General features: G+C 39.8%; 1 protein-coding gene across 3 annotated transcripts in view; it reads left to right on the top strand.

Moving 5' to 3' along the window:
• Fam120c (family with sequence similarity 120 member C) overlaps positions 1–20428 on the top strand; it is a 124983-nt gene that overhangs the window by 63915 nt on the left and 40640 nt on the right. For 2 of the 3 annotated variants that reach the window (XM_075958833.1, XM_075958829.1), the window contains exons 5-10: positions 9390–9489; positions 10352–10428; positions 11144–11421; positions 12027–12300; positions 13692–13863; positions 19387–19636. In XM_075958833.1, coding sequence (XP_075814948.1) covers positions 9390–9489; positions 10352–10428; positions 11144–11421; positions 12027–12300; positions 13692–13863; positions 19387–19636 — 1151 coding nt within the window. Of the gene's footprint in view, positions 1–9389; positions 9490–10351; positions 10429–11143; positions 11422–12026; positions 12301–13691; positions 13864–19386; positions 19637–20428 lie in introns of those variants that run through there. The other variant, XM_075958830.1, reaches the window with a different exon arrangement.

Below are 20428 nucleotides of genomic sequence, written 5' to 3'. Positions count from 1 at the left end.
TCTTGGTTAGGAGTAGGAGCACGTGTCCATGTTTCCCTCTCATGCTGAGACCCACCTGTTGGCCTGAACCTGTGTGTGCTTCCACAGTCTCTTTGCGTTCATGCCCTGTTGCATCAGCCCTGTTGTGTCTTGAAGATACCCAGAATTTCCTTGGAGTTACCCATTACCTTTGGCTCTTACAATCTTTTGACCCTCACTTCTGCATGTCTTTCTGAGCCCTGAGCTGGGGGCAGTGATAAAGACATCCCATCCAAAGTCTCTCAATGTCTGCACATTGTCCAATTGTGGGTCTCTGATCATTTTCATCTACTTCAAGAAGAAGCTTCTCTGATGATGACTGAGCAAACACACGGATCTATAGGTATAGCAGTATGTCAATAGGGGGCATTTTTTTCATGTTCCTTTAGCAAAAGTAATAGCACTAGGTTTCCCCCAGGCCCACTGCCTATCTTGTCTCAGGTTCTGGCCACTCCAGCAGTGTCAGGTCTGAGTTCCATCTCACGGAGTGGGCCTTAAATCCAATGTTTTAGCAAGTTGGTAGTTAATCCCATAAATTTTGTGCTGCTGTTATAACAGTGTCTTTGACAGGCACTGTTGCAGGCCACAGGGTTTATAGCTAGGTGGTATCTATGTTTACCTCTCTACTCCAGTAGCAAGCAGAGTAATGCCTAACACCATAAACACTAATCAGTGTATGTGAAGCTTCCAGTTAGGCACCTGCTTGGCTACCCTGTGTTCTATTACATAAGTAAGTGTTGTCTTCAGCAATAGGGCCTTCCTTACCATCATGTTGTGGAGAGAACCAATAGCATTGCAGTGGCCTGTGATGTTTGCGAACCCCTTTGGTAAATAGCTCAACAGGATTTAACCCATTCCTGGTACTAGAGGTTTTACATGATGGCATAATATGTCTAGCTGGGGCATCCTGCCCCTTACTATTTGGTGACACCATTCAGATTCTTCTCATATTTGTGTATATTTTAGGAAGCGTGTACAGCAGTAGGTTTCCATATAGCTTTTCAAAAGGCCTTCCGTGTCAGTTGTCCCTCACCGTATTCCCTTCTTCACCCTCTCTCCCATGCCCCCCCATTTAACCCTCCTATTATAGTTTCCAAACAGTATTCTATTTCTATTTCCCTTTTCTTAGAGATCCTTTCCTCCCCACATGGTCCCTTACTATGTACCTAACCTCTAGTTATTCAGATTGTAACACATATATTGGAAGCTTAGAAGCTAATATCAACATATAAAATAAAACATAATGGGAATATAGCCTGAAATACCGGCTTCTTGGTTAGGTGTAGAGGGCCATGTCTGGATTACCTCACTCAATATGATTTTTTTCTAACTCCATGTATTTAACTGCCAATTTTATAATTTCACTTTTCTTAACAGATGAATGTTATTCTATTGTGTAAATTGTAGCACATTTTCTTTATAAATTTACCTGTTTATGGACATCTAGACTGTTTCTAATTTCTGACTGTCAAGGATAGAGTAATGGGCTGGAGAGATGGCTCAGAGGTTAAGAGCACTGACTGCTCTTCCAGAGGACCTGAGTTCAATTCCCAGCAACCACATTATGGCTCAAAGCCCTCTATAATGAGATCTGGTGTCCTTTTCTGGCGAACATGGAGGCTGATGTTGCATACATAATAAATAAATCTTAAAAAAAGAATAGAGCAACAATGAACATTGATGAACAAGTGTCTCTGTAGTAGACGCAGAGTTTTGGGTATATGCCCAAGAGTAGTATAGCTGGAACTTGAGGTAGATTTAGTCCCAGCTTCCCAAGGAACCGCCACACTGATTTATGTTGTGTTTGTACAAGTTTGCACTCCCACCAGGAATGGATGAGTGTTCCTTTACTCTACATTCTTGCCAGCACAGGCTGTCACTTGTTTTATTGGGTTTAGTCATTTTGTTAGGTGTAAGATGAAATTTCAAAGTAGTTTTGATTTATGGTCATGATGAGAAGATAATAAACATTTCTTTGTTTCTTCCCATTTTATCATATTCCATTTTTGATGGTTCCCCAAGCAATCCATTTTCTATAGCTATACATTTGAATTCAGTTTGAGAAAAAGATGACTAAAACTGTTATGAAGAGTTTTGTGCTTTTTGGTAGATAGACACACTCATTGCTCTTGGGTAGGGTTGCAGTACCCTATGGTACATGTGTTCGATTTTGTAAGAGACTGCTAAACTATATTACAAACTGTATCAATGCACAGTCCCAATACCAATGTGATAGTTTCAGTTATTTCATGTCCTTATCATTGTTTAATATTATTTGTCCTTAATTTTAGCCTTTCCAGTGCATATGTAACTGTGTCACATTCTGATTTCGTATATTTAACTGATTTTGGTTTTAATGTTCATGCTTTTTGAACGAAAAATTTCATTTTTATGGTATTTCTCTAAGGGTGTAATCCACAATCCAACTAAAAATTAAATGGACAGTGTATGTGTTTGTTGTATAATTTCTCATATTCAAATTTGAAAAATAACAAAAATGTCAGATATTATGGAAGTGATTATATGAGTATGATATATTTACAATAATAAAATATGGAACTATTCAGACATCATTAAATTAGTATAATAAACATCAGAGTAAAACTTATACATATAGTATCAACTGTAGAAATGTACATGTATTAAAACAGATTGGATATACTTAGTGTAACATGGTAATACATACCTAGAATACCCCGATCTAGAGTCTGAGGAAGAAGGGTCATGAGTTTGAGGCCAGCTTAAACTTCATAGCAAATTCTGAACTAGGATGGGCTACAGAATGAGATTCTGTGCCCAAAATACAAACCAAGAGGAAGGGCAACATGACTCTTTTTAATGAGTATGCTTGGGACTTGTGGACCATGTGGCAGCTTAGAAGCTGTATTAGAGTGAATCAGTCAAGAAGAGAGCTAAAGTCAGAAAAAATAGACTTCATCTCCAAGAGACAAATAAAGTGCTTCAGAAGTCCATGAAGGAAGTGCAAGGAACCAAAAACCAAACAGAGAAAAAAGCAGAGAAAAGAAATCCTGCAATGGCAAAGAAAACTGTTTTAGCCTGCCAGGCATAGTGGTGCATGCCTTTAATCTGAGCGCAGAACCAGGGACAGAGCCCAGAAGAACCCTTGGAAGATGCAGAGAAATGGATGGTATCAGGAGGCAGAATTCAGCATGTGCCTTGGCACTGGCAGAGCTGTGCAGATACAGAACAGGAAACCATGTAGGGAATAGAGTCTGCAGAAGCTGAATATATGAGAGACAGGCAGAGAAGACCCCAAGACTAAAAGGAGCTGCTCCTTTTCTGATGCCCAACTTTGCGCGTCCGTCTGCTTCCAATGTTGGCCCCAGCAGCCATCAGAGCAAGAGATTCCCTGGACCACAAGAAAAAGGAAAACAGAGTGCGAAAACCGCTATGGCTTCAGAACTGGAGTGACAGACACCAAACTGAGCATCCTGAGCCTTAGAAACTGGAAAGCTAGCCGGGCGTTGGTGGCGCACGCCTTTAATCCCAGCACTCGGGAGGCAGAGGCAGGCGGATCTCTGTGAGTTCGAGGCCAGCCTGGTCTACAAGAGCTAGTTCCAGGACAGACTCCAAAAACCACAGAGTAACCCTGTCTCGAAAAACTGAAGAAGAAAAAAAAAGAAAGAAAGGAAGGAAGGAAGGAAGGAAGAAAAAGAGAGAAACTGGAAAGCTGAGAGTTCTCAGCTTCTATCACCTTGTCCACAGCAGGAGGAGCTGTATTCTTCACAGGAAGTTGACCGCCTGGCATATCTAAGGGAAACACAGAGGACAGACTCTCTAAACCAGAAAGAAGCTTTGACTAAGAAGTTAATACCTTCTATGACAGTTTATTGCTTTTGCAATTATATACTTTCAATTTTTTAACTTTTTATTTCTAGTTTCTTTATGTATACATACCGAAATATGTATGTATTTTTTAAAATTCTTTTCCTAACTTTTAGACTCTTAACATGTATACTTTGGTAAGTTGTTTTGTTTTGTTTTGTTTTTGTTTGTTTTTTGAGACAAGCTTTCTCTGTGTAGCTTTGAAGCCTGTCCTGGAACTAGCTCTGTAGACTAGGGTGGCCTCAAACTCACAGAGATGCACCTGTCTCTGCCTCCCGAGTGCTGGGATTAAAGGCGTGCACCACCACCGCCTGGCATAAATGTTATTTAGGTTTTTTTGTCTTGATATTTTGGTAAATTGTAACTGTTTCTTCTCTCTACTCCTCCATACCTCTAACCCAGATACTTTTCCTCTCCTTCTTACTTTATCGTCTTTTACACTCTATCTCATGAATGCCCTACTGCACTACTTGAATACATTACCTGTTTCACAACTGGGACCCTAGTACACCTATCTCCAAACCTCTGGAAAAAATAATTCAAGAGCACAGTATGATTTCTTGAAGCAAACTGAGTCTTCTGACAAACTATCCTGATTTTTACTGCAGTTGATTTTCATAAGTTCCCATGGGTTGTCCAACCCACCAGGAAGACTGATATAAAAGAAAACAATCAGGGGCCAAGAAGATGGCAGCAAGTCAAGCACCCACTGCACAAGCATGAGAAGCATAGTTTGGATCCCTAGCATCCACGTAACAATTCTAGGAATGGCTGCATGTGCTTGGAACCCCAGTATGGGTAAGGGAGCAACAGAGACAGGCGAATCCTGGGAGCTCACTGGCCACCCAGACAAACCAAAACTGCCAGCTTGTGGTTCAATGAAAGATGTTGTTTTAAGGCAATAAGGCAGAAAGTGATAAAGAAAGATACCAGATATCCTCCTATGGATTTCACATATATATACTTGAGTGTGCACACCTGTACACTCGGATGCAGCGTGCATGTACACGCGCACACACACATACACAGAGAGAAAGAGAGAGAGAGAGGGAGGGAGAGAGGGAGAGAGAGAGAGAGAGAGAGAGAGAGAGAGAGAGAGAGAGAGAGAGAGAAACGTAAATAGTAGAAGGAAAAAAGTACAAACTGGTGAATGTACATAGGCCAACAGCTATGTAAATTACAATAAGGAAATAAACATGAGCTAACAGTCCACTACAACATCTCCACAAAGATCTTCAAACATGGGGAAAAAGAAGATGAGTTACCTGAAATGCCAGAAAACAATTTTACAGTCTTACATTTTGAAAGGATCAACAACCAATTAGAGGACTTGAATAAAAATATGGAATTTAATTCAAGACACAGACAAAAACAATTACAAAGTCTATTCAAGAACCAAAGTTGATGAAAGAATCAGTAACTGAGAGGAAAAATTTAAATCATGGAGAACAGATTTACCAAATCAAGATGCTTTAAAAGAACCAAACGATTATTTTGGAAATGGAAAGATACAGTCACTTATATTAAAAACACAGAAGAAGGCATCAACAGACAAGACCAAGAAGAAAAACAAATCTCAGGGATGGAGGACGGTGTCCAGGCAATGATATATACAAGCATATATAAATAAAAAGAAAAATCAATGGATATGACCAAAACTTTCAGTAAGACTGGAATATACTCAAGAAATCAAAGAAGAAATTATGGCAGAGAAGAGGCTGAGGTAAAATCAAATGGCTTACACAACATATTCTGTTAAATTATAGCAAAGAATTTCATGAACAAAGAAATAAACATCCAAACACAAGAAGTGTGTGGAGCCCCAAATATATACAAGTAAAGGAGAAACTCTGCATGGTATAATCAAGATGTCAAATATACAAAGCTAAGGAATAGTATTAAATGCTATAAAGAAAAAAAAACAAAGTAGTATATGGAGGCAGAAACCCCAGAATAAAGTCTGACTTGTCATCAGCAGCCCTGAAAGCCAGGAGAACTGAATTCTAAATTACCAGCTGGAATGATATGTCACAAACATTGAAAGGAAACTATTGTCAATCAAGATTGCTATACTCAAAAAAAGAGAGAGAGAAAAAAAAGATTGTTATACTCAACAAAATTATCTATTAAATAGATGGAGAAATATTTTTTAAGACAGTCACAGATTAAGGCAATTCATGTCCACTAAACCAGCACTGCAGAAAATTCTTAAAGGAATACTGTGCAGAGTTTAAGAAGAAAGAAAGTTTCACACGTGAGAACACAGAAAACAATGTATTTCATGAAAACAATAGATGAACAGAACAGAACTGGGGTCTCAGCCATGTCTAACACATTAAGCAAGCAAATATCTATACTACCAGAGAGAAAGATCAAAACTGCCAATAACCAGAACAACAATGACAAACAAGTCAGAAATAATAGAAAACAAACTCTTTTTTGGCCTTTTGTTTGTTTGTTTGTTTGTCTTTCAAGACAGGGTTTCTCTATGTATAACATTCCTGGCTGTCCTGAAACTCACTCTCTAGACCAGGCTGGCCTCAAACTCACAGAGATCCACCCGCCCTTCTGAGTGCTGGGATTAAAGGAGTGTACCACCACCCAACTAACAAAATTCTTTTCTATCGCAATGGTCTTAACTCATTGGTTAAAAGACAGAGACTATCTGACAGGATCAAAAAAAGAAGAATCAACTATCTACTAACTCTAAGAATCTCATATAACAAGGAAAGGATGAAAGTCAAAGGCTAGATACTAAATTAGAAGCTGTAAATAAATTGATATAGCAATTCTCGTACCTGATAAAGTAGATATCAAACCAAAACTAATCAGGAGAGATAAAGAAGACCACAATGTGATAATAAAAGTAACAGGGAATTAGAAGAACATAATTTTAAAAAAATCATGGGAACCCAAATTTCATAAAATAAACATTAAAAGGCATAACACATACAACTAGGTTCTAATTCAACAGCAGTGGGAGAGTTCAATAGCCCACTCTTATGCCTAGGGAGTTCTTCCTAATTAAAAATCTGCAAAGACACGTCAGAACAAAATTTTACCACAGATCAAATGAACAGATACCTACAGACTCTTCCACCCAACAGATAAAGTACATTCTTCTCACTGCCACATGGGGCCTTATCTAAAATTGGCCACATTATAGGCAGAAACTCAATATTTAACAAATTAAAATCAGAAATAATTTCCTGTATCTTATCAGACAACAGTGGAATAAAACTAGGAATCAACAGAAAAGCTAGTCTCAGAAAATACAGATACTTGACAGCTAAACAATATATTTGTGTCATCGAATAAATGAGAGAAAATTTAAAATTTCTAGAATCAAATGAAAAAATAGAACATACTAGAATGTATGGGATCCATCTGTTTGTCCTAAGAGTAAAATTTATAGCTATACATGCTCACATTAAAAAAAATCAGAGAGCTTGCAAGATGACTCAATGTATAAAGACATTTTCTGTCAAGTCCAGGGAACTTAGTTCAATCACTGCAACTCGTGATGAAGGAGAGAACTGATTGTTGCAAGTTGTGCCCTCACCTTCACGTGTGCATACACACACTAAATAAAAAATGTAATATTTTATTAGAAAATCAGTGATCTTGAATAAAGAACCCCAATACAGCAGCTATTAAGAAATAATAAAAATGAGGGTAGAAATTAATTAAATAGACTCTAAAAAAATATACAGGGGATGGAGAGATGGCTCCGTGGTAAAGATGTTGTTCTCACAGAATACCTGGACTGAGTTCCCAGCACCCACATGAGAGCTAACTCCAGGTTCAGTTTCACACGATCCAACACCATAGCCTAGCCTCCATTGGTACTGCATACGTGTGGCTCACAGGCATAGATGCAGGCAAAATACCCATACACATAAAATCAAAACAATTAACCTTTAAAAATACATAGGATTATCAGACTGAAAGTTTCTTCTTTAAAAGGATTCATAAGGGCTGGCAGAATGGCTTATTGAGTAATAGCCCTTGCATGAAAGCCTGACTTGAGTTTGATCCCCAGAGCCCACCGTGGAAGGAGAGAAGTGACTCTTAAAGGTTGTCCTCCATATGCATGCTTTGTCGTGCTCGTGCACATGTGTGTGAACAAAAATAAAATTCAAAGGAAGGTATATTTTTCAAAAATTTAAAAGGAGCTCATGGTTAGGAAACTTTGGCTATTTGAAGAGACTTCGGATATTTTGGAGAGGGTTTGGATATTTTAGAGAGGGTTTTCATATTTTGCAGAGGGTTCGAATGTTTTCAAAGACCTTGAATATTTTAAGAGATTTTTAAAATTAAGTGTGTTTTATATTGTGATGTTAACATTAATATGAGATCTTGGGGATGAGCAAGAAAGGAAAGGTTATGGTTTAACAATGATGCATTTGTCAAGTTGAAAAGGGGTTAATTGCCCTAACTAGTTTTATGTCAACTTGGCCCAAGCTGGAGTCATTAACTGAAGGAACCTCAGTTAAGAAAATGTTCCTACCACATTGGCCTCTGGGCAAACCTGGGGTGCTTTTCTTGATTGATTATTGATGTGAGAGGTCCCAGATCACTGTGGGCAGTGCCATCCCCCTGGGCTGGTGGTCCTGAGTTCTATAAGAAAGCAGGCTGAATAACCCATGAGGAACAAGCCAGTAACAGTACTCTTCCGTGGCTTCTGCATCAGCTCCTGCTTCGAGATTCCTGCCTTGAGTTCCTGCCCTGATTTCCCTCATTGATGGAGTATGACTTGAGATTTATAAGATGAAGTGAACCCTCTCCTCCCAAGCTGGTTTTGGTCACAGTGTCTTATCAAACACAGCAATGGAAACCCTAAGATCCCAAACCATGGCTCTGGAGTCAGGCCTGTGGGTGCCAAGATGACAGTGGACAGAGGCAAGGACAGGAGAGAAAAAAGCCAGTCAAAGATGGTTCTTCATAAAAGTGGGTTCAAAGGCCACAGATCTGGAACTAGGCCTTTGCCTGTGGAGATAGCTACAGCAGGGGGAGGAATAAGGGGGGGTTGAGGAAAGGGATGATGGGAAAAGGAGGAAGGGACTTATCTAGGCAGTGTCTTAGGAACAGAGTTAGTTCGCGACCGTAGTCCCGAATTAGGCTTGTGATTTGCAGATGACGAGGAAGGGAGGAAGGACTGGCAAAGGGGATTTACTTATAAAAGTGTTCAAGGCCACAGGTCAGGAACTAGGTTTGGAGTGCAGTGGGTTTGAGGGGGAAAGGGTGGGACTTTTTGTTGTTGTTTTTGAGACAGGGTTTCACTGTAGCTCTGGCTCTCCTGGAACTGACCATGTAGACCAGGCTGGCCTCAAACTCACAGAGATCTGCCAGCCTCTGCCTCCCCAGTGCTGGGATTATTGCTTTTTCCCTACCTAATCTTGTGCTCTTTTGGGTTTCTGAATATTTTATTCCTGTTGTCATTTTGACTTCCAATGTATACATTGTATGAAAAAGACACTGTCATGTTGTTTCTTTTTCTGAAAATCTGATGTTCCAACATCCAGTCTAGGACAGAAGACAAAATAGAACGATTCAAGAAAGCAGTTGAGTACTATTCAGTCACAACCAAAATCTCTTCACTGCCAGTGGGTCCTTCCTTTCTAGGTAAGGCTTCCAGCTGCTGTTCAATTGAGTTTATCCCTTAGGGCCAAGAGTGGAATCCCTTGTTTCTGCCTGTGTCCTGCCTTTTCACATTTCTAGGTGGGGGGATAATGCCATTTCCTTAGCTTGGGCTTCTTCTACTACTAACCCTCATTGTGACCTGGTATATGTAAAAATAGCCCTGTCTTTGTCAGCAAGCTCAGTTTTGAATTTGACTTCTGTTGCTTAGTAGCTGAGCGATCTCGTCATTTCACTTTTGTATGAAACATGGCTCCCAATACCTATTACATAGGATTGTTACTGTATTAAATACTTTATATAGGATCCCCGGCCTGGGCATGCCCCGTATCCATTCCGCCAGTATCACAGCCGCCAGATGCTATCTCATCACAGAACCTTCATGCCGCTTACTTTCTTGATGGAAAAGCTAGGATTAATTGCTGCCACTATAAATTTGGCATGTTTATCAAAGTGAACTGTGAACTCAGTTCAAAGGAATTAATATTGAACATGCCATCCAAAAAATAGCTTGTGGACACACCTGTACATAATCTCAGGCTCAAGGGCCCAGCTTAGATATCTTGAGGATGTCAAGACTGTGTAAGGAAATCCCACAAGAACAAAAAGACAGATTCGTGGAATAGCCCATAGTAGCTGGTCAATTAATTATAACTTTTTGTGGTGCTAGGGATCTAACCTGTGGCTCCGTGCATGCAAGGCAAGTGCCCTACCGCTGTTCCACATCCTCAGATCATAAAGTATAACTTTATAACAGGTTTTTTATGCAGTGATGGTTTAACAGGATGTACTAAATATGGCAAAATGTTTAGGATTGGCTGAAGTATAGAACTTTTCTTGCCTTCAGGCTTTCGAAATAATCGGCTTGGAAATCCTCCTCTTCCACGGAATCAAATGGGCCCTATTTCTACTGGAAAGCCAGTGGTAAGTCTTGTTTGTTACATGTTCATTAAGGGGATTAAGATCACTTGCTTACCTTAGACTTAAACTCACTCTAAATTGGGCTGTTAGGCTGATTCATTGTTAATTAGACCATGCATGCCGTATACCTATATCATTTTGTACCTTGAGGCTAGAAGACTACAGAAAGATAGCTTCCAAATTAGTAATCACTAAGACATTAGATACATAGGTTAGATAATGTCACAAAATATTTTTTTTATTTTTACTTAAAAATTTCCACCTCCTCCCATTTCCCTCCCCCTCCCTCTCCAGTCCAAAGAGCAGTCAGGGTTCCCTGCCCTGTGGGAAGTCCAAGGTCCTCCCCAATCCATCCAGGTCTAGGAAGGTGAGCATCCAAACAGACTAGGCTCCCACAAAGCCAGTTCATGCAGTGCGATCAAAACCCGGTGCCATTGTCCTTAGCTTCTCAGTCAGCCCTCCTTGTCCAACATGTTCAGAGAGTCCGGTTTGATCACATGCTCCATCAGTCCCAGAGATCTAGTTTGGTTGATTTTCCTGACTGTGATAAATTCTATTCAAATACCACTATCAAAATTATTTCTAAATATTTTCAGTAGGTATTCGTACTTCAACAGTTCCTACTATTGCTATCATCTACTCTGCTGCAGCTTCTGAGGGAACCATCATGCATCCTGGTAAAATGTTAAATATCTTTCCCATCTGTTTTATCCTTTAGTTTTCTCGCCAGGTGCCCCAGAAAGTGAAATATCCTCCAGCATTTCCAGTGGGACCCAACTCGCCTCTTCTCTTCCCTCATGGTGTGGGGGAACCCCACACTTTTCCTGAGGATCCCATGCTACAGGACAGTTCCTTTAACAACTGGGCTGTTTCTTATGACTCTTCAGCACCCCAGTTTCCTAATTGCCTGCCTTCCAAAACTTCACCTCCTTTGGGACCAGATTCTTCCCACTCCTCTTCCTCTGATGCTGATGAGGCAAATGGAGCCGGTTCTGAGTAAGTATCTGTGTAAACAACCAGAAGAAAAGATTTCAGAAAATATTCTGAGAAGTGTATGTTCTTGGCTTCCTTTCATTAGTCTGCCCTTTGGCCTTCTGCAGGTGGTAAGTTTTAAATATCTAGGTCATATAGAAAAGGCAGTTGCTTAGGAAATCCTAACGTGAATGTGCTACATAGCATGTCTGTTGTTTTTCAGTTTGTGAGGAACATAGATTGAAGGATAAAGAATTTATATAGTTGAAATATTGGAACAGTCCCTTAGTAATGAAGATAGGTCTCATATACTGGTTTGACTGTTTTTAGAGTATTCCTCTAAAGACATTCAGAGCTACTTTGAGATCATAATTTTAATTATTTTCTTAGACTATGGGTAGACTCTAGACAGGATCCAGAGTGACTTCCATGACTTTGGAGTCTTTGGTCTATGTCAGGTGAAGGAGATCAGGGGACAGTGATGACCGCTGAGAGGAAGATGTCAATGTCCAGTCCTAATCCAGTATCTTGAGGGTTTCTCAGAGTCCTTGGGATCAGGCTAGATGTCTTGAGTGGAAATACTTTTATCAACCTCCTTTTCTGTCTTCTGCTGTTTATGAATTTTTTAGTCACATCCCAGAAGCACTTCCACAACAGCCTGGATGGGAAGATTCCAGTGGTGACAGAGGGTCTTGGGTACAGCCTGCTGATGCTGGAGCTTCAGAACCTAGCATAAGTGATAGCGAACCTCACATCCCATCTCTGTTATCTATGTCTACAAGGAACCACATGGACATCACCATTCCACCTTTACCTCCAGTAGCTCCAGAAGTCTTGAGAGTTGCTGAACACAGACACCGAAGGGGTCTTATGTATCCGTACATTTACCATGTCCTTACTAAGGTGAGAGAGCACACCCATATCCACCTCCCAGATACTGCTCTACAGGATCTCATAGTTACTGAGTTACAGAAGCAGCAGAGAAAGGTCGGAGAATTGGTATTTTTATGCAGGGAGAACAATCCTAAGGATCGAACCTAGCGTCTCACACCTGCGAGACAGGCACTCTAGCATTGTTATTTCCCTAGCCCTCTGGTCATTGTATCTCAAGAGGGAAAAGGAAACTGTGTATGTCTGTGCACTTCTTTGCGTTAAGGGCCTCAGAAAAGGTGATATTAGTAGGAATTGTGACTAAGCAGTAAAACAAATAAAGGACTCCAAGAGAGAAGTTTAAATTGTAAGATTTGTGGATGGAAGGGGGCAGAAGAGAGGTGGGAGAAGAGAATGGGAAAAAGGAAGAAGGGGAAACTGTGGTCAGTGTGTAAAATAAATGAAAAAAATCATTAAAAAAATAATGCCTTGTGGTGGTGGCACATGCCTTTAATCACCTGGGAGGCAGAGGCAGGTGGATTTCTGTGAGTTCAAGGCCAGCCTGGTCTACAGAGCAAGCTCCAGGACAGCCAAAGCTACATAGAGAAACCCAGTATTGAAAAAATCAATATAATAATAATAATGGAAAAGATTTTGAAATAAGTAATGCGCTAAGTTCTGAAGGCACCGTCTAAGAAGAGATCTTGCTCTTTTGTCCGTTATCCCTGCCTCTATTTCTGCATACCTGTTGTTCTTCTCTGGTCTTAACACACAAATTACCCACAGAATGTCTAAACCCGCCATGGTGGCACAAGCTCTTTTTTTTTTAAAGATTTATTTATTTATTATGTATACAATGTTCTGTCTGTGTGTATGCCTGAAGGTCAGAAGAGGGCACCAGACCTCATTACAGATGGTTGTGAGCCACCATGTGGTTGCTGGGAAGTGAACTCAGGACCTTTGGAAGAGCAGGCAATGTTCTTAAACTCTGAGCCATCTCTCCAGCCCATGGCACAAGCTCTTAATACCAGCAATCTGGAGGTAAAGGCAGGTGAAGTTCTGAGTTCCAGGTCAAGTTGGTCTACACAGCAAGTCCCAGTCCATCAATAGTTACACAGTGAGACTCTGTCTCAAAAAAAAAAAAAAACCAAACCAAGCAAACAAAATGTCTAGGGTTGATTCTCTCTGATAGTGAATATAGTCCATCAAATATGATACTTTACAAATGGAATTTAGCTTATGAGGTGGCTGTACTCAGCTGGGATTCTTACAGCTTCCTTCTAATTGGTAAAGCTTTCTGAATACCAATAGTAAATTTACTGTCTTGACTCCAGAGACCGCAGTTCATTATTTGTTATTTTCAGCTCTGCTATAAACCTTGAAGAATTCATTTTCTTCTTTTTCCTGAACTATTTTCTTATTAGGGTGAGATTAAAATCCCCGTCTGTATTGAGGATGAATGTAACATGGAGCTGCCTCCAGCTGCTCTCCTGTTCCGGTCAGCTCGCCAATATGTATATGGAGTTCTCTTTAGCCTAGCAGAGACACAGCGGAAAATGGAGCGTCTGGCCATACGGCGGCGGTTACCGCTGGAAGGTAGGTATGATTCTAGCTGCAACAGATCTCTTTATGCTGGGCACAGGGTGAGGTGGGGAACCTATGTAAGTACACCATACTTTGGACTATAAAGCCGTCTTTAAGAAGATGCATCATTTTCCAGATCATGCATTGAAATAAGAAATGCATGGAGTGAACCCCCATTCTGAAATCATGGAACATTCAGAGTATGTATTCCTTTTAAGAGCAATGGTGGGCTTTGAGAATGTAGGACTTTATCTTACAATCTCTCTTCTTCAGCAAGGATTTTGTTTTAGAATATGATCTGTGGATAGTTGAAATTTTTATGTTGTTGTTTTAAATAAGAATGAGTTAGTTAAATTAGTATATCCAAAAGAATAACTTAGGTTTCTGCTTCCACGAGGGTAAATTAAATTAGATCTACTTTCCTTATTCTTCTTGCTAAGTACAACTAGAATTCTAGGACATTGTATGTAGGGAAAAAAACAAAACCACAACATACTCCGGAAATTAGAGATTGTTGATGGCCTTGGGACCCAAGGTAGGCTAGAGTAGTAAGTTCTCTGGGTTTCCTTTTAGTCTCATACGTCACAGACTGGATGTAGAACAATTTGACAGGGAATCTAGAAGGCTCAACCCCTGCAAACTGATCCCCTCTGCCTGCAAGCCTGCAAAGGGCCAACCTAGTAACACAGAAATGTTTAGGTAAAAACTGCTTTATTCAAGCCAAGCACCACCAAAGAAACTGTGTTTCATCCTCAGCTTTACCAGCAAAGACCTTACAAATATCTTCCATCACCAGGCTGCGGTTAAGTATGCTGCTTTACCCAATAGCACTGAGGAGGTGGCGAGCAAGGCCAAATGAGGACTCAAAACATACTCAAAAACTCGCCTGTCCGCAATGACTGACCACCTACAGTAGTCAGAAAATGTATGGCAAAATACAAGATTTGAATAAAATTCAGAACCTTTTAAGTTAAAACTCACATATTTGGACTTAAACTGAAAATTCCTTATCATACCAAGAATTAGGAAAGTTTCAAATTTAGATCTCAGACAGCTTAGAAAGAAAATGATGATAATTAGAGAAGAATTTCAAAGCAACTCATAAAAATGTTTTTAATATGTTTTTAATAAATAATTGTAGACATACTCAAAACAAATTGAGCATAGAAAGATAGCAAAATGTTGTAATAAGAGCAGCGGGGCTGCGTCCCCGGCACCCCGGCCGCCTGGCTAGCTTATGCCCCGAAATAATTACACGGACACTGTATTCTTTTAAACACTCCTTGGCCCATTAGCTTTAGCCCTTACTGGCTAATTCTGATATCCCGATCAACCCATCTCTAATAAACTGTATTGCACCGGGCTTACCGGGAAGATTCTAGCCTACATCCATCCTTGGTCGGAGCTTCATCGCATGTGTCCGCCTGGGAGCAGGGAGCATGGCGTCTCTGCTCCAGAGAGCAGAGCTGTCGAGTCTGAGCTCATTTCCTCTTCCTCCCAGCATTCTGTTCTGTTTACTCCTCCCACCTATGTTTTAACCTATGAGGGCCAAGCAGTTTCTTTATTGCTTAACCAATGAAATCAACAGATTGATATATGACACTCCCACATCAGCAAGATGGTTCAGTGGATAAATGTACTTGTGCAAATTCCTGGAACCCTCGGTGAAAAGAAAGAACAACTCCTGGAAGTTGTCCTCTAACTTTCATACATCCCATGGCATGCACATACCACTCACACGTGCATGCGCACACACACACACACACACAAAAGAATATTTAAAGGATCAAACGTAGCTGGGCAGTGGTGGCGCACGCCTTTAATCCCAGCACTCAGGAGGCAGAGACAGGCAGATCTCTGTGAGTTTGAGGCCAGCCTGGTCTACAAGAGCTAGTTCCAGGACAGGCTTCAAAGCTACAGAGAAACCCCATCTCAAAAAACCAGAATAGATAGATAGATAGATAGATAGATAGATAGATAGATAGATAGATAGATAGATAGATAGATGATCAAATGTAAATTAAGAACTAAAAAAAATACAATAGAGTATAAGCCTTGCCAGTTGTGATGGTTTTCACCTTTCATCCCAGGACTGTAGTGGTAGAGACAGAAGAATCAGGAATTCAGGATCATCCTCTAGGTTATATAGTAAATTTGAGCTATCCTGAGCTACGTGAGAACACTTTTCCATGAACAAACACAACAACAAAACAAAACTGCTCAAGAATAGTTCAGTGGTGGAGTAGGCACAACAGTAAGGAGAATCAGGTAACCTGAAGATAGAAAAATACAAGTTATGCAGTTAGGATAATAGAAAATGATCTGAAAAAATCAAGACCTGTAGGACTACAACAAAAGATCTAATATTTGTATAATCAGACTCAGAGAAAATTAGAATGACATTTGTACAAAAAATCCCATAATAAAGTCAATTCCTTTATGTGATAGTTTCCAAGCAAAGAATAATTATAGATAACAAGTGACCTTTGATGAGAAGCCTTAGAATTCAGAAGGAAATATTCGAACATTTCTAGTACTGAAGAAGAGAATAAGCAGCTATCTTCATTACTTTTCTATGGCTGTGATAAAACACCATGACCAAGGTAACTTCTAAACAAATGGTTTAATAGGAGTTAGAGTTTTATGATGGTGATGGTTGAGCAAAGGCATGGTGGCAGGAGCAAAGAAGAGTTTACATCTTTATCCACAGACAAGAGGCAGAGTGAGATCCCACCAGAATGGCAAGAGTCTTTTGAAACCTCAAAGCCCACCCCCAGGGCCACACCTTCTCCAACGAGGCCACACCTCCTAATTCTTCCCAAGCTACTAACTCCCCAAGTTCCGCTAACTAGGAACTAAGCATTCAAATATATGAGTCCTCATTCTCATTCAAACTACCACAACAACACAGTTATTTATCAAATAAGATCCTTTAGTAGTGAAGAACTAGGTTAATTTTTCTCACAAGCAGAATGGTAAAAAAAAAATGAATCTTGGAACATCAGAAAAGAAGAAAAATAGTCAAAATAATTGATATGTATAACAGACATCCTTGGAGTTTCTAAGTTGTGTTGCACTGGAACAACAATTCTAGCACTGTTTCAATGTGTGTACAGAAGCTATTTAGGGACACAGGTGTGGCTCAGCAGCTAAAGTCCTGCTGCCAATGACAACCCGAGTTTGATTCCCAGAACCCACGTGGTGGAAGAAGAAAAACACTTCCATGTGCAGGCTATAGCATGAATATACCCCCCCAAACACACACTAAAATGAGTAAAAAAATTGAAGAGAATATATTTTAGACAATTATAGCTGGTGGAGGACAAAGCAACTTTTCTTCATTTGTACTGGTAAAATACCAATATCTACAAGTATGATTTATTTATTTCCTTATTTAGTCTTAGTGCTAATGAGTCAACCCAGGGCCTCATGGATGCCAAGCATGCACTCTACCACAGAGCTACATCCCTGTTTTCTCTTTGTACATATTTTTAATGAATATGATCAATATTAAATTATATAGATAATGCAGCTGGGGATGTTGCTTCATGGTTGACCATGTGCCTAGTATGTCTGATGTTGTAGGTTCAACTTCTAGCACCTGTCCAAGAAGAAGATGGACAGAGATAGCCAGGAATGATGGTGCACACCTTTAATTCCAGCATTTGCGAGGCAGAGACAGGTGGATCTCTGAGTTCGAGGACAGCTTGGTCTACATAGTAAGACCTCATCTCAAAACAAACAAACAAAGAAGATACACAGAAATAACACTCTAAACAACTATTATAGATAAATCAAAATTGGTTTGTACAATTAATCCAGGTAATTCATAGGAAGGGGATAACCATAAAGCAGAGCAGAGACAAACAAAACAGACAGTAGCACAGCTAAAGTGCTAGATTTACTCTCTAATATATAATAATGACATTATTATGAGCACATCCTAGAACAGTGAGTATGTGCTGTAGACTGAATGTTTCTGTTTTCACAGCCTATCACATTCATGTGTTGAAATCCTGACCCATCAGTATGTTAGTTATAAGACAACAGACATGAATAGGCCTTGCGTCTTTTTTAAAGGAACCCTGGAGAGCTGCCTTTCTTTCTGCCCTGTGGAAATATAGGAAGATAGCTATCTGTAAACTAGAAAGTAGACCCTCACCAGATGCATCTTTCCACACTTGGGTCTAAGACTTTCATGTTTCTAGAACTTTGTGAAATAGATACAGCTCTTTATAAGCCATCTAAGCTAGTCTATGACTTTTTGAGACAGGGTCTCACTGTGCAGCTCTGGCTGACCTGGAACTCATATTGTAGACCAGAATGGACTTGAACTCACAGAGATCCACCTGTCTCTGCTTCCATGTGCTGGGATTAAAGGTGTACACTACTACCTCTGCCTATGGTGCTTTTTTTTCCATGGCAACTCAAACAGATTGATGGTATAGATATGAAAAATTCTTAGAATTAGCCTATATCATGTGTATAGAGAGTTCAAGGCCAGCCCGAGCCTACATAGTATGCTGTCTTAGAAAAACAAAGAGACAAAAAATTAGTAGAATTCAACTATATATATATATATATATTCATTGACTAAATCATATATCAATAAAGGGAAAATCACCTCAAACCCCTGAGCTGGTGTCTGCACTCACATTTCGGGAATGGACTTGCCCAAACCTCAAGAAGCTCTGGTTAGGCAAAGCAGTTGAGGACAAGAACATATTGATATATGTTTCTATCAGTGGATACAGAGAAAGCATTTGGACAGAATGTGACATGCATTCATGATTAAAAAAACTCTCAATAATGTTAAAACCGAAAGGAAATGCCTCATTTAGGTTATGAAGTGGATGCTGCACATCTCAAATAACTGCGATCATAGAGCAGGAATCTGAGATGTACTAGAAGCCATGATTTTATGCTCTGCTTTCTTTCACCCTGGTAAATCTAATTTATGTTGGATTTGAAGGTCTTAGGGATTTGGGTTTTGGAGACAACTTCTGTTGCCCAGGCTGGCCCCCAATGTCTGCTAATCCCCCAAAGTTTCTAAAATTTGAGAGATTTGGTTTTGGTTTTGAGAATTTAAAATCTTTGGAAATATCCAGCAATCTTCTACCTTAGATAGGTTTCTTTGTCTATTCTGCTACATTTGCTTAAAAATGAGTTTCAAAGGATTTCAAAAACTATGTGGCATGGGATTTTGATTTTTCTTTTGCAAAGTAAACACTATGCTCTACAAAAAAATGTTGTCATGACAGTTCACTTCCTGGATTTTCATGAGAATTAATGTGATAATTAGGTATAAGTTATATATATATATATATATATATATATATATGTACACACACATATACATATATATCAACTGTCTAACAAATACATATGGCTCCTAGTATTTATAGTTCTAACAATAACAATTACAGTGACAAATATGTAAAGCTATTGAAGTGCAATAGACCCTGCCAGCTGTAGCCAGCTACAGTAATGTCCAGATTCTCTAGAGCCTGTTTTTCCTTACTTTCCATTTTTCAGTTCCTCCTGTGATTCTTAAGGAATGGTCCGCCTATAAAGGGAAATCACCTCAAACCCCTGAGCTGGTGTCTGCACTCACATTTCGGGAATGGACTTGCCCAAACCTCAAGAAGCTCTGGTTAGGCAAAGCAGTTGAGGACAAGAACAGGAGGATGCGGGCTTTCCTGGCCTGTATGAAGTCAGACACGCCCAGTATGCTCAATCCAGCCAATGTTCCCACACACCTGCTGCTCATGTGTTGTGTACTCCGGTAAGACATCTTCTTTATGTGACTTTTTTTTTTATAGCATTTCGAGGTGAAGAGATTTTTGTTTTATGCTTGACTTAGCCTTCAGAAACCTTAAGAATGGATATTATATGGATATGGATAGTCTCAGTTTATGATCTCATGTCACCATTAGTACATGCATGACTTCATTTTATTTCATTTTTTGTAGATTCATTTCTTTTTATTTCATGTGGACGAGTGTTTGCCTGCAGCTATGCTTGTACACCATGTCCATGCAGTGCCCCCAGAGGCTAGGAGAGGCTTTGCATCCCCCAGAACAGGAGTGACAGATACTGTGACGGGTGCTGGGAGTCAAACCCCAGGTCCTCTGGAAAAACAGCAATTGCTCCTAAATCACCTAACCATCTCTCCAGCCCCGTTTGTTGATTTTACTTTAGTTTTTGTTGCCAAGAGTCCTCATTCGTTGTTTAATTTTTTGATTAGCTAACTTATTACCAAGATTCCTTCTTTTTCATGCATCCTTTGCTGTGGCTGATCTTCTCCCCCACCCCTCCTCTCTTGCATCTCTTTTCTTCCTCCCTAGTTAACCCTCCTCTATATCCCCTTTGCCATTTTCATTTCACATGTATTGTACTATCCTCTTCCACTTAGAGCCCTTTTCTCCCTTCTAGGACCCACTTCCACCTAAATACACACATATAAAACATTACCAGGTAATATAGTATATTAGAGAAAATGTGGTATTTCTCTTTCCAACTTTAGGATTCTGTTTCTTCCATTTCTTTCTTTCTTTCTTTGAATCTTAATTTTTAC

The sequence above is a fragment of the Microtus pennsylvanicus genome, chromosome X, assembly GCF_037038515.1.
Source record: "Microtus pennsylvanicus isolate mMicPen1 chromosome X, mMicPen1.hap1, whole genome shotgun sequence".
In the NCBI taxonomy this organism is placed as follows: domain Eukaryota; kingdom Metazoa; phylum Chordata; class Mammalia; order Rodentia; family Cricetidae; genus Microtus; species Microtus pennsylvanicus.
The sequence above is the reverse complement of the archived record's forward strand: the minus strand, read 5'-3'. Positions and strand labels throughout refer to the sequence as shown.